This window comes from Protopterus annectens, chromosome 11.part0 (genome assembly GCF_019279795.1).
Source record: "Protopterus annectens isolate FY-2018-M chromosome 11.part0, PAN1.0, whole genome shotgun sequence".
Lineage (NCBI taxonomy): Eukaryota > Metazoa > Chordata > Ceratodontiformes > Protopteridae > Protopterus > Protopterus annectens.
Window position 1 is genome coordinate 66,208,864 of NC_056745.1, and position 16,754 is coordinate 66,225,617.

At 44.3% G+C, this 16,754-nt stretch overlaps 1 protein-coding gene across 1 annotated transcript in view; it reads right to left on the minus strand.

Moving 5' to 3' along the window:
• GXYLT1 (glucoside xylosyltransferase 1) overlaps window positions 1-16,754 on the minus strand; it is a 790,439-nt gene that overhangs the window by 479,974 nt on the left and 293,711 nt on the right. Inside the window, exon 6 of the mRNA XM_044087446.1 lies at window positions 10,139-10,166. Within this exon, the coding sequence (XP_043943381.1) occupies window positions 10,139-10,166 (28 nt within the window). The remainder of the gene's footprint in view (window positions 1-10,138; window positions 10,167-16,754) is intronic.

Sequence of the window (16,754 nt, forward strand, 5' to 3'; positions counted from 1 at the left end):
GTGATGCAGTAAGAGTGGAAGCCACGGTGTGCTATTTGTTTTCCACAGGCGAGACAATTAACTTTTTCTGACATCAGTTAGTGCAAGAAAAAAGGATCCCCAACGGGGTATTTAGCTTTAGAAGACTTCAACTTCAATTCGGTAGACGAAACTCGGGTAACGGCCGACTGGCACTCATGCGAACTGCTTCTTCTACGGGCTCCATGGCAAGAAAAAATGATGTAATGGCGTCGACTGCCTTACTTTATACTACTGATGACCTGACGTGACAGCAACAGACGCAGAAATACCAAGTCTCTGGTATTTGGGCCAGCCGAGGGCTACCCTGGCAGGGATAACCCAAATGTGATGACTGCAACAGTGAAATACAAAGAACATCAGCTTTTCATATACAATGCTGTAAGGAAGCTGAAGATGCAGGCTCAAAAGGAGCCCAATGTAATTTTTAAAGTACAAAATTAAGGTCCCAAGAAGGTGGAACAGGCATCCTGGGAGGTCTGATATGAAGGACACCTTTAATAAATTGCTTGACCTTAAACCAAAGCCAGAAAAGGAGTTAAAAGCAAATGAGGAGAAATAACTGAGAGGTGAGCTTTATCAGAAGACTATGAAAACTAAGGTGAGGCCTCAAAAATTGAAGAGCACCCTCCACAGCCTCAACAGGCAAATAAGACAATATGTCAAATCCTCCAAGTGTAACCTTGAGAAAAACTCAATTACAGCCAAGGACAATCATAAGACTTTTTACAGCTACGTGCATAGCTTAAAAGTTAAGACCCAAGCATGTGCCAAACTAGTGACTAATGGTATTGCACATACTGATCCTGCAGACACAGAACACCTGCTAGCAGACAGATATGGTGAAAATTTCACTCCCTTATCCCCTCCAAACCTGTCACAAACCTTGCCCCCAACTTCCCTGCCACCCTACATAACTGAAGTGCGGGTCATTAAACCCTTGTCTAAGGCAAAAAAAAACAGCCTCTATGAGACCAGACAGTATCTCAGGCTGTCTTCCAAGAAAAAACATAAACTGGCATCACTATTAAGTAATCTACTCAATCACAGCCTAACCACTAGCTTTGTTACTGAGGAATGGAGAACAGCAACAGTTATTCTCCTCCACAAAGGTGGCTTAGCAACAGACCCAGGGAATTATAGACCCACAAGTCTGACCCGCCTCATCTTTAAAGCCATGGGACAGTCATCATGGCTCTCATAGACATGGGTGACCTCCAAACCCTGGATCCAACCCAATCTGGCTTCGATAAGGGCAGATCCTGCCTATTAAATCTGGTGGATTTCTTTGAAAATGTGACTAGGGCCACTGATGATGGCAAATCTGTGCAGACAGCATATCTCAACTTGGCAAAAGCCTTTGACGCAATCCCACACTCAGGCATTACCGACAAACTTAGCAAACTGAATGTAAACCCCTTTGTAGTAAGAAGAGTTGCCAACTGGCTCACAAAGCAGTCACACACTATCAAAGTGGGTGACTCCACATCAACCAGCAAATCTGTCACCAAAGGGGTGCCACAAGGGTCAGTACTGGGCCCCCTACTGTTTGGTTTATACCTCTCAGAAGTTCAGGCCAAAACTAAGGGGCTGTGGCCGACCAAGTTGGTGGACAACTGCAAACTGGGTGCAATTACTGACTACCCAAATTATGTCAGTATACTTCAGGGGGGTCTTAGGCAGATAAATACATCATGGTCTCGAATTGAATGCAAAGAAATGCATCATCATTCCCCTCGGTAAAAACAATGTCCATTCACACTATCAAATTAACAATACCCTATATACCTACGAAGTGGAGAGAGATAGCACAGTTGTGTACACTTACCATAAATGTAGATGTTCGAGTGTATTCACTGTTGCAGTCATTACATTTGGGTAATCTGCTGGCAGGTTGCCCTCATGTCTGCCTGAATTCCAAAGTCTTGGGTCCTGCGTCGGTTGACGTCTCCTCTTCCATGACGTCAGGTGTATAAAACAAGTAGCCGACGCCATTTTCTTTAGTTTTTCTTGCCCCAGATGTCAGCTGCCCCCAAAAAGGTAGCAAAAATATATAAGTATACAAAAACTATATATACATGCATCAGCATAAACTTCACCTTCATCTACAGGCAAATACACCACATAGGTTATAGAAGATAGAGAAGGAAAGATAAACTTCAGAATGAAAGGGGGATGGCGGGCGGGTAACCTAGACTGCAACAGTGAATACACTCTAACATCTACATTTTGGTAAGTGTACACAACTGTGCTATGTTCTTCGTGTTTTACTGTTGGTCATTACATTTGGGTAGAATCCCAAAGCTATGGTTGGGAGGCTGGAGCTAAACAGCATTAGGTGCGGCTATAAGATCCTGCAGAACTGCAGTGGCAAAGCCTGCCCTGGACCTAGAGTAGTGAGGCAAATGATAATGCTTTGTAAAGCTGTGAACAGAACTCCAAGAAGCAGCCTCTAGAATGTATTTGGTTGGTACTGCTCTGAGAAAGGCTGCTGAAGTAGCTGTAGCTCAGATGGAATGAGGCCTAATGCCCTTGGGCACAGGTTTACCACAGTGTAAGTAGCAGAAACAAATGCAGTGGCTTATCCACTTTGAAACAGTCTGCTTTGAAATAGCCTTTCCTTCTAATCTTGCAGCATATGTCACTAGTAATTGCTCAGTTTTTCTTACAGCTTTAGTCCTGCTCAAGTAGAATCTTGGCCGTCTGTGTACATCCAAGGAATGCAGAATTCTTTCCCCCTTGTTCTGCGAATTTGGATAAAAGGTTGGCAGATAAATAGTTTTGTTAAGAGCCACAATTGAAACCACTTTAGGCATAAATGTTGGATTTGTCCTCAGAGACACCCTGTCTGGGTAAAATATGATAAAAGGCTCCACAGCCATGAGGCCCTGTAGCTCCGGGACTCTTCTTGCTGAAGTAATTGCTAGTAGCTGAGCTGTTTTCCATGATAACAACTTTATATCAGCAGTAGCAGCTGGTTCAAATGGAGGCAGGGTGAGCTTTCCAACACATAATTGAGGTCCCATGCAGGTATTGGTGATCTTCTAGGAGGCCTTAAATTTTTGGCTCCTCTAAAATACTGCTTTAAGTAAAGGATGATAAAAGATTGGTGGCTCTGTATTGTAATGAGCTGAAATGGCAGAGGCATGGATTTTAATTGATGAGAAAGACAGGCCTTTGTCAAGCATCTCAGTCAAGTATTGTAATATCTGAGGAATATTTGGTTCTGCTGCATCATCAGTTCCGTGTGCTCGATTCCAAGCACAGATTCTCTTCCATTTATCAGCATAAGATTTTCTAGTACTAGGCCTTCTGGCTTCCAAAATGACATCCATCACAGCTTTACTGAGAGGTGTTGTTTGTATAACTATATGATCAGCCATGCTGCCAGGTTCAGTGTCTGGAGTTGATTGTGCAGGATCTGATTGTTTTGCTGGGACAGTAGTTGAGATCTTTGAGGTAAGGTCCAAGCTGGGAATTGAGACAAGTTCCTTAGGATTGGGTACCAGTATTGGCGGGGCCAGTCCGGGGCAATTAGTACCATCTTTGGTTTCTCTTGTCTGACTTTTAGGAGGACCTTGGGAAGAGGAGGCAGAGGAGGAAAGGCGTAAACTGATATGATTTTCCAACTGAAGGAGAGGGAGTCCACTTTCCATGCTTGTCTGTGATAAGTCCTTTTGCAGAATCTTTTCAATTGATAATTTTGAGGAGAGGCAAACAGATCTATGTCTGGGCTCCCCCATTTCTTTATCATCATGCTAAAGACTTGTGGATCTAGTTTCCACTCTTGAGGTTCCATAAGGTTTCTGCTTAAATCATCTGCCAGATTATTTTGTTTTCCTGGCAGGAATTGAGCCTGAAGATGTATTTGGTAAGTCAAAGCTGTGTCCCACAGTGCCATGGCTAATCTGCAAAGGGGGTATGAGTGCGTGCCCCCCTGCTTGTTTATATACCACATGACCGTGGTGTTATCCGTCTTTATCAGAAGTTGTCCTGGATGAAGTAAGTCCTTGAAGGCTGTCAGGGCATTTTGAACAGTTAGCATCTCTTTCTGATTGATATGTACATGCAATGGTTTTGGGGTCCATATGCCCTGAATGTATCTTCCCGCCATGTGGGCCCCCCAGGCATAATCTGATGCATCTGTTAAGGTTTGGCTGGCAGGAAGTAGAGTGAAGGACCGTCCCATGTTTTGGTGACATGCCTTTGCTGTTCATAGAAACTCCTGTTGTAGGCAGGGAAGGAGAGGAATCATGGTTTCCAGACTGTGACAATGTTGACTCCATAAACATTTTAGGTACCATTGTAAGTTTCCTCATATGCAGTCTTGCATATGGAATCAGTAGGATGCAGGATGCCATGAAGCCCAAAGCATGCAGAATTTGTCTTGCAGATAACTGGGTTTTTGTTGCCATCAGTTTTAAATAAGTAGTCAGTTGCCTTTGCTTGTCTGGCGTGAGGTAAGCCATCTGGGAAGTTGTATTCAAGCTTGCACCCAAGAATGTTATCTTTTGAGAGGGTACCAGTTGTAATTTCTTTTCATTTATTGTGTACCCTAGGCCTGTTAGAAGCCTTTTCACAAACGCCAGGTGTTGAAGAAGAGTGTCCTTGTTCTCTGCTTGTTATCTACCCTGGGCACAGTAGATGAGCCAAAGGGTAATGCATTAAGCCAGCCTTGAATCTGAGGTATCTTCTGCACGATTGCCTTACTGGGACATGCAGGTATGTCTCTTTTAGGTCTAATGTCACCAGCCAAGCATTCTTGCCCAGCATGGGCAAAAGCTGCTGCAAAGTCATAATTTTGAATTTTGGAATGTCCAATTATGTGTTCACAATCGATAAAACCAGTATTGGCCGCCAGGCCTTGTCCTTTCTGGGTACCAAGAACAGTCTTGAGTAAAAACCTTGTCCTTTTTCCTGTTCTGGTACTAGCTGAATGGCCCCCATATCCATGAGGGACGCAGCATGTTTCTGTGCCTCTGTCCATTGATTTTTTGGCAGATCTGGCCAACCGTTTGCCATTGGCAGAGAATGGAAATGGAATCTGCATCCCTGTGATGCTATGTTTAGCACCCACCTGGGTTATTAACTGCCAATTTTGAGCAAAAACTGCTAATTTTCCCCATAAGGGTGCTGCCAAAACATAAGTGCTTGGTGAAGGCAGAGGAAAGACATTGGGACTGTTTTCTGTAGGTTTGCGCTTTATCTCTTCCAGATTTGGAGGTAGAAGTGCCCCATTGATTTGACCTGTATGAATCTTGTGCCTGGTATCTGGAACCCTTAGGGTGTCTAGATTTGCCCCTTTGAGCTCCGACACTGGAAAGGACCAATTTCTTTGTAGGCCAGTGTCTACTGAATCTTGGTGGCTGCACTTGTAAGAAGTCTTTTACAATTTGCATAGACTTAGCTTTGTCTTCCATTTTCTTTAAAACCACTTCTGCCTTAATACCAAACAGAGTATCATGCGGTAAAGGTGCATCTAGTAATTTAGCTTTAACATGATCAGACAAATTTTGTTCCTTTAGCCAGGCATGCCTCCTAATCACAGATCCAGTAACTACGGCCCTGCAGGATGCCTCTAAGGAATCAAAACCACATTGCAAAGTATGCTTTCCAACCTGTTCAGCTGCATGCAATAATTCCTGCAATTCTTTACTTTCTGCACATTCAGAAATCAACATAATTTTCTGTTTCATAAATCCCATAACATGTTGTTGATACTTGAGCATATGAAACTGGCAGTTTAAGGCCCTAATTGCCAAGGTTGCAGATGTATAAACCTTTTTTCCCCATCTATCCATTGACCTTGAATCTCTGTCAGAGGGGGTAGGATTTTTTGCTGTTGAGGCCTTAACTCCCTTTGGAACCTGTGAAATAGTTTCAGGATCCGCAGCAGGGTTTCTAAATAAAAATTTGTGTGAATCAGGGACCCTGTAATATCTGTCAGGCTTGCTGGGAGCCGGAGGTAAGAAGTCAGGGGTCAAGCTTGACTCTGAAAGCACATCCATAATGTCGAAAACGGGGTATGGGCTAAAGGCCTGTGCTGAGGGAGAAGGAAATCCCTGAGCCTCTTTTTTGATTCTGAGAAATCTTGACTCTCCCAGTGAAAATGCTCCCTCAAAGTATGCAAGGTTTCTCCAAATGAATAATCCTCAGGAGGTGATGCAGATGGAATAGACTCCTCTGCATCAGAATCCTCATAGGGAGGTATAGATAATTCCTGATCAGAAGAAATAGAAACCTGATCTGAAGATTCATAATCAGTGTCTTGCCTAGGCCTCTTACCTGGAGGGGGATGGGAACCCTAGATCAAGGTAATAAGGTCTTCAGCCATTTTGATAATCGTTTTTTAGGCATAGAGGCCTGTGCAAGTGGCTCATGCATCATTTTTTTAGTTTTAGAAGTTGCTTTTGTCTTTGGTTTTGCAGTTGTCGTAGGTTTGATATAACAATGTTGAGGCCTGAATACACCCTCAGAAGCCAGTGCCTGCTCAGCAGCTCCGGACCCATCTGAGGGAGATACATCCGTGGGTCCAATACTTTGAGTATCTCGCGGCATGCCTGACTCCACATGGGTGTCGGTAGAGGCCTGCGACTCGAAAGTAGCGGTTATCAGGGGCTGCGAAAGCGTCTCACTGAGTACCGGTGAACCAGCGACTGGCTTAGAAGCTTCGTCGTCGGTTTTGGACCTCGACTGCCTCTCTGTCATTTTCTTTGTGTATTTTATGTACTCCAGTAGTTGGACTGCTATCTGACGACATTTCTGGGTAGTTAAATCCGTTTCCAAAATACTCTGAGGCAAAAATATACAGACGCTTAATAGTGCATTTGTTAAATCTAGCACAAAACCGACAGCCAGGCACATTGTGATCAGGGCCTAGGCAAGGAATACAGTATAAATGGAAATCCTTGAGAGTCATTTGCTTCCCACAAGTAATACAATTATTAAATTTTTCTGACATTGGTATGACGCAAGAAAAAAAGTTTCCCCAATGGCGTACTTAGCTTTAGTGAAGACTTCGGTTCTGAAACTCAAACTCGAATACTTCAGGAGTCAGCCAACCGGCACTTGCGAAATGCTTCTGCTTCGGGCACCGCGTGGCAAGAAAGACTAAAGAAAATGGTGTTGGCTGCTTGTTTTATACCCCTGACGACCTGACATCACGGAAGAGAAGACCGCAACCAATGCAGGACCCAAGACTTTGGAATTCAGGCAGACTGAGGGCAACCTACCAGCAGATTACCCAAATGTAATGACTGCAACAGTGAAACACGAAAAACATCTGGGATCACAAGTAGACTGTGACCTTAACTTTGACCATCATGTGTCTACTGTAGTAAGGAAGGCTTTCTACGTAGCACACTTGATTAGCAAAGGCATTGCCTCTAGAGCAAAGGAGGTTATAACCCCTCTACACTCATCACTAATCAGGCCCATAATTGAGTATAATGCTCCTTTCGGCACATACCATACAAAGCACCTGCAGCAATTGGACAGACCTCAGTGTTTTCTAACCAAGATCGAGGGACTCCAGCACGTGCCTTACACAGACCGAATAAAGTCTCTGTCACTATACTCAGTATTGTATAGACTTCTTAGGGAAGACTTGTGCCTGGCCTACAGAGCAATCTCAGACCCAAATCTAATAATTTTGCTGCACAGCCATAAATAAAACAGGACTAAAGCTACCTGTTCTAGGGACATTAAATATGGCCTGCAACTTGAAAAGGACTTACTGGAGGGACAGATTTGTCTCCCAGCGACTGCAGAGTCTTTGGAATAGGCTGCCAATTCATGTGAAGCAGAGCACCTCTATGACACTGGTCAAAAGAAAGCTAGATGGGACACCATAAATTCTTATAGGTTCATAGGTAGGTACTAGGCTATCTGCCAGAGGGCATTTATAAGCCTAGCCAGAGTGTCGGCTTTCGCCGCCCTATTGATTAATTAACTGAGCCAATGAAGTGATCTTAAGGGTGTATTTTCTGTTATCCATCCACTTGTCAAGGTTTCTCTTGAAGAGTGTTGGTGAGGGGCTCTGCCTAATGTAGATAGGAATTTTGTTCCAAAGCATGGGGAGTCTCTGTAGCAGGAATTTATCCCTCCAGAATGTTCTATTTATTGTTGTGGCGAGGTTTAGCGCACTAGACCGTGTGGGCTTGCAGTGACTTGGATTTCTTTAGATGGAGCATGTCCATAAATTCTGAGCTGGACATGGCTTTGTAAGTCAGGCAGAGATCACCTCTGAGTAAGCGATATGCCACGGAGTACAGCTGGAGTTTTTTCAGTACATCTGTATAGAACGTATGTTTGAGGCCAGTAATCCTCTTGGCAAGGTACTTTTGTGGCCTTTCCAGCTGTTGGAAGTGCCTTGTAAGGTACATCCCAAATGGGGCATTGTACTCTACGATGGGTCTGATGAGTAGAGAGGCACTATAACCTCTATTTCTAGATGCGAACCCTTTAGTAATTAGATGGGCCACATAGGATTTCCTAAATACTTTGGCAATATGATTGTCAAAGGAGAGATTACTATCTACCTGGGTTCCCAGATCTCTCATTACCTATTCTGTATAAAGGGGGCTGCCACCTATGTGGTAATTTGTGGGTGTTTTGTTACAAGGGAAAGCGCCCACAACCCTCCTGGACAAGGGCAGTCATTAAAAAACACAGTCCTGGGTACTGACTAGAGTATCTATGGTAGTACAAAGGAATGAAAAAGTAAGGCTTGAACTGACCTCCGGGTTGATAGTCTAGTAACCTCCTATGATCCCACAATAATATGTTCACCCAGCATGGAGCAATTCACACAAAGAACCAGAGGGATTTCCACCTGGTTACGAGCAAGACACCAAACAGAACATTTCTTCCATTTGGACATATAGGATTTCCTGGTAATGGGTTTCATGGCCTCCTGCAGAACCCTAAGCACATCCTCAAAAAAAAGGTGTCTAAAAATGATCAAAACCCTATCAACCACAATCTCAATTGAAGACTGGACAAGTGAGGATGGATCAGAGACCTTTTGTCTTGTGTGAGAAAGTCCACCCTGTGAGGTAACTTGTTGTTGTCCCTGGTTAGGTTAAGGGGGAACCAATGCTGTCTGGGCCAAAAGGGAGTCATCAACAAGATTTTGGGGGATTTGATAAAGCAGGACTCTTGGAATCAGAGGAATGGGAGGAAAGATGTAGAGAGACATCCCCTTCCAAGAAAAAGAGGGCACACACTTTCCAAGACAGAGGACTTGCTACTCTGGTACAAAAATGAGGAAGTTGTCTGTTCAAAAGGGAGGAGTACCCCACCGATGGGCAATGTCCAGAAACGCATCTCTGTGAAGCATCCATTTGTGTGCCTGTGTTTAGTACCTGCTCAAAACAGCCACTATATTTTGCACTGAAGGAATATATACCGCCTGAAGAGTTACTTGATACTAGACATCTAGATCCCAAACTTTAAGAGCTAGTCTACAAAGAAGGTATACACAATCACTGTGATATTGTCTGTGAAGATTTTGAGAGGTCTTGGAAGAAACGGAATTAAAGGTCTGAAGGGCAAAAAGGAGAGCTCTCACCTCTGACATTGATGTGGTCCGACTCAAATGAGGAGACCAAAGACCCTGGGGACCTTGAGTGAAACCAAAAGAGGCTCCCACCCAGTGTCTGAGGCATCTGAGAAAATTTTCTGAGGGGAGACTGTGGGCTGAAAAGAAGTCCCGTTTTGACAGACTGCTGATGAATCCACCACTGAAGCTCTAGTTTAAGGCACGGAAGAACAGGGACTAGAAAGTACAGTTTTGTACCTACCATAAATGTAGATGTTCGAGGATCCACATTGCTGCAGTCCTAACTATTGGGTAGGGGTAGTCCGCTGTCCAGTCGGCCCGAATACCAAAGTATATGGCTGACGTCGGTCACGGCGCATTAGACTGACGTCAGTACGTCAGGGTACTAATGCGCATGACCGACGTCATATCCTCAGTCTTTTCTTGCCCCAGATGTCAGAAGACCCTAAAAAGACAAGGCCAAAACCAAAACACACCAAACATACCTGCACCAAAAATATATACAATATATACAAAGGTACCAGAATATAACTCACCTACACAACCACCCCTAAACACAGAGGGGAAGGAGGGAGGGTAAATTGGACTGCAGCAATGTGGATCCTCGAACATCTACATTTATGGTAGGTACAAAACTGTACTATGTTCTTCATTCCACATTGCTGCAGTCCTAACTATTGGGTAGAATCCCAAAGCAGAGGTAAGGGAGGCTGGCAAATCATAAGGAAGCAGGAGCTGATAACATGCCTTGCAAAATAGCTGTGGCAAAACCAGCCCTAGACTTAGAGTAGAGAGGAAGGTGGTAATGCTTAGAGAAAGTATGCACTGAACTCCAAGTAGCTGCCTCCAAAATATCCTTAGTTGCCACCCCCTTAGAAATGCTGTTGAAGTGGCAGTAGCCCTAGTGGAATGAGGCCTAATCCCGCTGGAATCTCTTTGCCATGATGGGAATAACAAAATGCAATGCAAAACCCAATCCACCTAGAAATAGTTTGTTTTGACACAGGCTTGCCCTGAACTCAAAGCAAAAGAAACAAACAACTGCGGAGACTGTCTAAAATCCTTAGTCCTGCTTAAATAATAACGCAATTGCCTGTGTACATCTAAAGTGTGCAAAATCTTTTCCCCTTTATTTTGGGGATCTGCATAAAAAGTAGGCAAATGAATAGTTTGGTTTAAAGCCACACTAGAAACCACCTTAGGCATAAAGGAAGGATTAGTGCGTAATGATACCCTATCCTTATGAAAAATCAAAAAGGCTCAACCGCCATAAGGGCCTGTAACTCAGAAACCCTTCTTGCAGAAGTAATGGCCAACAAAAAAGCAGTCTTCCAAGACAAGTATTTCAGGTCAGCAGTAGCTGCAGGCTCAAAAGGTTGTAGAGTAAGTTTCTCCAACACAAAATTGAGATCCCAAGCAGGAGTAGGAGCTCTACGGGGGTCTTATATTCTTCGCCCCCCTAAGAAATTGCTTGAACAAAGGATGTGAAAACAATGGTGGGTCACAATCATAGTGAGCTGAAATTGCTGCAGCATGAATCTTAATGGAAGAGAAAGACAAACCTTTGTCCAATAACTCAGTAAGATATTGAAGAGCCACACTCAAATTAGGCTCCGAAATCTCCAAATTCTTTGCTGCAGTCCAAAATAAAAATCTCTTCCATTTTTCTCGTACACTTTCCTTGTACTAGGTCTTCTTGCTTCCATAATCACATTTAAAACTTGTTGAGGAAGTTGAGACCTGCTGTCTTTCAAAACAGAATATGCCAGGCTGTTAGATGAAGAGTTTGAAGCTTGACATTGAGCAGATGACCGTCCCTCTGAGACAATAGGTGTGGAATCGAGGGTAAAGGCCATGGAGGCTTCCTTACCAGACTCCTCAGTAATGGGTACCAGTGCTGCCGAGGCCAATCTGGAGCTATTAAAATCATCCTTGGCTTGTCTTGTCTGACCTTTAGAAGCACCTTTGGGAGAAGAGGCAGAGGTGGAAAAGCATACACATGAAGATTTTTCCAACTGAAAGAAAGAGCATCCACTTTCCAAGCTGTGTGATGAAATCCCTTGTGCAAAACATTGGCAGCTGGTGGTTTAGTGGAGAAGCGAACAGATCTATGTCTGGAGTTCCCCATGACACTGTCAATTTTTGAAATACATGAAGATCCAGTTTCCACTCGTGGGGATCCATGATTTGTCTGCTTAACACATCTGCTAAGGAGTTCTGTGCTCCGGCAGAAACCTTGCCTGAAGAGTTAGTTGCAAGCTGAGCGCAGTCTCCCATAAAATCATTGCTTGCCTGCACAATGGGTAAGAATGTGTTCCCCTTGTTTGTTGATGTACCACATGACAGTTGTGTTGTCTGTTAGAATCAACACCTGCCCTGGAAGAAGTAACTCCTTGAAAGCCATTAATGCAAACTGGACTGCTAACATCTCTTTCATGTTGATATGTAGATGCTGTAGTCTGGCAGGCCACTTGTCTTGTATCCACTTTCCATCTAGATGAGCTCCCCAAGCAATGTCTGAGGCATCTGTCGTTAGAATCTGACTTGCCTCTGGCCGGGTCACAGAGAGTCCCTTGTTTAGGTGACATTCCTGAGCCCACCACAAAAATTCCTTTTGAATGCAAGGTATTATTTGAATGACAGTGTCCAAGTCCTGGCAGTGCTGTGTCCATAGATTTTGAGATACCATTGTAGCTTCCTCATATGCAGTTTGGCATTGGGAAGCACCAGAATACAAGATGCCATGAACCCTAAGGCTTGAAGGACTGTCCTTGCAGTCAGCCCGGACTGAAGAGATAATTGATGGAAGTAACTGGAAAGATTCTTTTGTTTGTCCGGGGTTAAAAAGGCCATCTGGGCTGCTGTATTCAGTCTCACACCCAGAAAGCACATGTCTTGAGAGGGTACTAGACTGGACTTTATTTCGTTCACAGAATACCCTAGGCATCTTAGCACTGCTATGACATATTCCAAATGCTGTAGAAGGTCTTCCTTTTCTTGAGCCAGAATCAGGCAGTCGTCCAAGTAAGGATAGATTTGAATTCCTTTTAGCCTGAGGTAAGCTATCACTGGAGCCAGAACCTTTGTGAATACTCTGGGCGCAGTAGATAAGCCAAAGGGCAATGCAGAGAACTGATAATGAGAATTTCCAGCTCGAAAACGCAGATACTTTCTGCAACTTAGTCTTATAGGCACATGAAGGTAAGCTTCCTTGAGATCTAAAGTTACCATCCAGTGATCTTTGCCCAGCAGAGGTAAAAGCTGTTGTAACGTCAACATTTTGAACTTTGGAATGTCCAGATAAGTGTTGAGGATAGATAAATCCAAAATTGGTCTCCACGTGTTCCCCTTCTTTGGTACCAGGAACAGGCGAGAATAAAATCCTAGGCCCCTTTCTGGCACAGGAACTGACTGAATGGCTCCTATTTGGAGTAACAGAGAAATTTGTCTACGAGCCTCTGTTCTTTGTAGAGGAGGAATGTCTGGCATGCCTTTGAAAGGAGGCAAGGTATGGAAATAAAACCTGTAACCGTGGTGAATGATATCCAGAACCCATTTGTCTTGGGTAATTAAATCCCAATTTTCTTTGAAAAGAGACAGTCTTCCTCCTAGAGGTGCCGCCAGGCGAGAATGTACTGGCAGCTGAAAAGGCAGGTCATTGGGTCTGCTTACGAAAGGACTGACCCCTGCCCTCACCAGAAGTCTGAGCAGGTGAACTCCCTGTCCTAGGCCTAAAAGAACCTTGAGCTCTGCCCCTACCACGTCTAGACCTACCCCTAGACTGGGAATCATAAGCAGGATAAGTCCACCCCTTAGTAGGCCAATTTCTACTAAACTTCGGAGGCTGCACCTGCAAAAAATCCTTAACAGTTTGCATAGACTTAGCCTTGTCCTCCATTTTCTTTAAAACTGCTTCCACAGGTGAACCAAACACATCAGACTGTAAAGGAGCATCCAAAATCCTTGTCTCAACATGCTCAGCTAAGTTCTGATCTCTCAACCAGGCGTGCCTACGAAGAACAGAACCAGTGGCAGCCACCCTCGAGGAGGCCTGCACAGCATCAAAACCACACTGCAAAGAATGCTTTCCCACTTGTTCAGAAACATGAACTAAATCCTGCAGCTCTTTACACTCAATACCTTCAGCCAGAGCATCCACCTTAGACTTCAATTGTGAAAGGAGATAATTCTGATATTTTAACATATGAAACTGACAATTCAACGCCCTCATGGCTAAAGTGGAAGAAGTGTACACTTTCTTTCCCCATCTATCCAAAGCCCTTGCCTCTTTATCAGGAGGAACAGGATTTTTAACCACAGAAGCCTTCACACCTTTAGGCCCCTGAGAGACAGTTTCTGGGTCCGCCCTAGGACTCTTAAAAAGATACTTATGGGCTTCAGGCACCCTATAGTACCTATCCGGTTTAACTGGGGCAGGAGGCAAAGAATCAGGATTTAGTGAAGCCTCTGCAAAAACATCTTCTACAACATTCAGAACAGGAGGTATAGCTAAAGGCCTATGCTGGGGTAAAAACAAGAATTCTCTAAGCCTCTTCCTGGAATCAGAGAAATCTTGACCTTCCCATTTAAAATGCTCCCTCATGGAATGCAGGGTCTCTGAAAAAGAAAAATCCTCAGGAGGTGAAGCTGAAGGAGTAGAATCATCCACATCAGAATCAGAATAAGGAGGATACTCCTGCAAGTCCTCAGCAGAAGACTCAGAAGCCTCCGAACATTGCTCAAAACTCTCAAACTCAGGTTCCACCCTAGGCCTCTTATCAGGAGGGGGCATAGAACCTCTAATCATAGTAATCAAATCCTCTGCCATTTTTAGCATATGCTTCTTAGGCAAAGACCCTGAAACAGTAGGAGAAACCCCCACAGAAGCTAAAGTAGGCCTGCCTCTTAAAGAAGCCTTGGCAACAGAAGGAGGCCCTAACCACCTTAGGAATAGAAGGAAGAACAGCCACCTGAGAAGCCCCTTCAGCCTGGCCTACTTCCTGAGAGGACACATCCTGCAACAATACAGTTTCTCCCTGAGACTCCAAAGAAACTCCTGGCAGAACCTCCGGCTCCACTGAGCCCTCTAAAGAACCGACGTCCGGGACTGTCGGTTCTTCCCCTCTAGGCTTCGCTGCTTTATCCTTGCGCTTTTTGGCTGAAGCGGGCGTCGGAGCATCCGACGGCATTTTATAATTACAACGCTTTCCAAACACTAACCTGGCACAGTCTAACCTTCTCTTAATAGTGCGTTTGTTAAATCTAGCACAAGAGCGGCATCCAACTACGTCGTGCTCAGGCCCTAAACAAGGTATACACAAAGTATGGTAATCCCTATGAGGTATCTGTTTCCCACAAGAAATACAGTTATTCACTTTTTCTGACATCCGGTTAAATACTGAGGCAAGAAAAAAGCAAAATATTCCGCAACGGGTACTTAGCCAACTTTGATTCGGTCTGAAACTCTGACTTCAGAAACTTTCAGAACGCCAACCTGCACTCGCAAAATTGCTTCTGCATCGGACCATGCGGCAAAAAAGACTGAGGATATGACGTCGGTCATGCGCATTAGTACCCTGACGTACTGACGTCAGTCTAATGCGCTGTGACCGACGTCAGCCATATACTTTGGTATTCGGGCCGACTGGACAGCGGACTACCCCTACCCAATAGTTAGGACTGCAGCAATGTGGAATGAAGAACATCATCTAGTGAATGACGGTGTTGCAGCCAGACTGACTTTAGAAACCAATGTAGTTTTCTCATATGAAGCCTGACTACAGGTAGCATAGACATTGTGTAGGCCATGAATCCTAGCTCACTGAGAAATCTCTTGGCTGTAACTGAAACCAGAGGAAGAAAGGATTAAAAAAATGTGATTAGAGAAACAGTCTTTGGAGGAGGCAGGGAAGCCAGCATATGAGTGGTCTGGAGACTGCAACAGAGAAACACATGATACGGAGAAGGAACCAGGACTAATTTCTGGAAGTTTATTGTAAACACCAGGCTTTGCAAGAGAAATGTTATATTGGAGGTGCTGAAGCAAGATCTCAGCGAAGGAAGCCTGAATGAGCAGGTCATCCATATAATGAGAGATCTGAACCCATCTCATCCTGCAAAAGGTAATCACAGAAGCAAGGCATCTGATGAAAACCCTTGGGGCAGCATAAAGGCCAAAGGGCAAAGCAGAGAACCGACAATGCAAGGAAGAAACAGATAAATTTAAAAAACGTCCTGAAAATGGGATGAACTGAGACGTGAAGCTAAGCATTCTTGAGATCCAGGGAGACCAAAAAAGCCCGAGGAGGAAGAGGAGGAAACCAGGTTTGAAGGGATAACATCCAAAAGGAAGGGACCTTCAGGAAGGTGTCGAGCTGGGGAGGTCCAGAATGGGTCTCCAGGTGCCTTCCTTCCTGGTAACCAAAAACATTCTGGAATAAAACCCCTTCCCCTCCTGGGAAGGAGGCACAGCTTAAACGGTGCTTTGTACCAAAAGGCCCTGAAGCACTTCTAGGAAAAAAGGAAGCTGTTCCTAATGGGGTTGTGGAATGCCCAGAAAAGAAGGAAGTGATTACCATAAATTTTCCCTGACAGATGGACAGAACCCAAAATTCTTGAGTGACCCTTAACCAACTGGGAAGGGACAGGGAAAAACAAAGAGAACCTGACTCAAGAAAAGGGGACGCAAACAGTCAGGTAAAACTTGTCTTGTCTTGAAAAGGTTTCTGAGAAGTAGGAGTCTGAGTAGACTTGGAAAGAGGAACCCGCTTAGAACCCTTCTTACCTTTAGAAGGAGGGCAAAGCTGTTAGAGAACAAAAGCAGATTTTGATGGATAATTCCTCTGTAACTTGCGGATAGAAAAGACAAAAATATGGTTCAATTCCTGCAAGGCATTACCCTTATCCTGAAGACACTTAAAAAGCTCAGGAGCAGAACCAAACAGATTCTTATTGACAAGACGAGCAGCCTATAAATTTAGCCTTAATATCATCCGGCAAAGGCTGAAGATTAAGCAGAGAGTAACGTCTCAAGAAAGCAACAACCTTAGAGTAGGCATCAGTGGCATCATAACCACATTAAATAGAGTGGCAAGCTACCCGAGAAGTAGAGCCAGTAAAGAGAGGGATGAGGCCCGTCCATTCAGAATCAGGGTGGCATTAGCACATCTGGGAA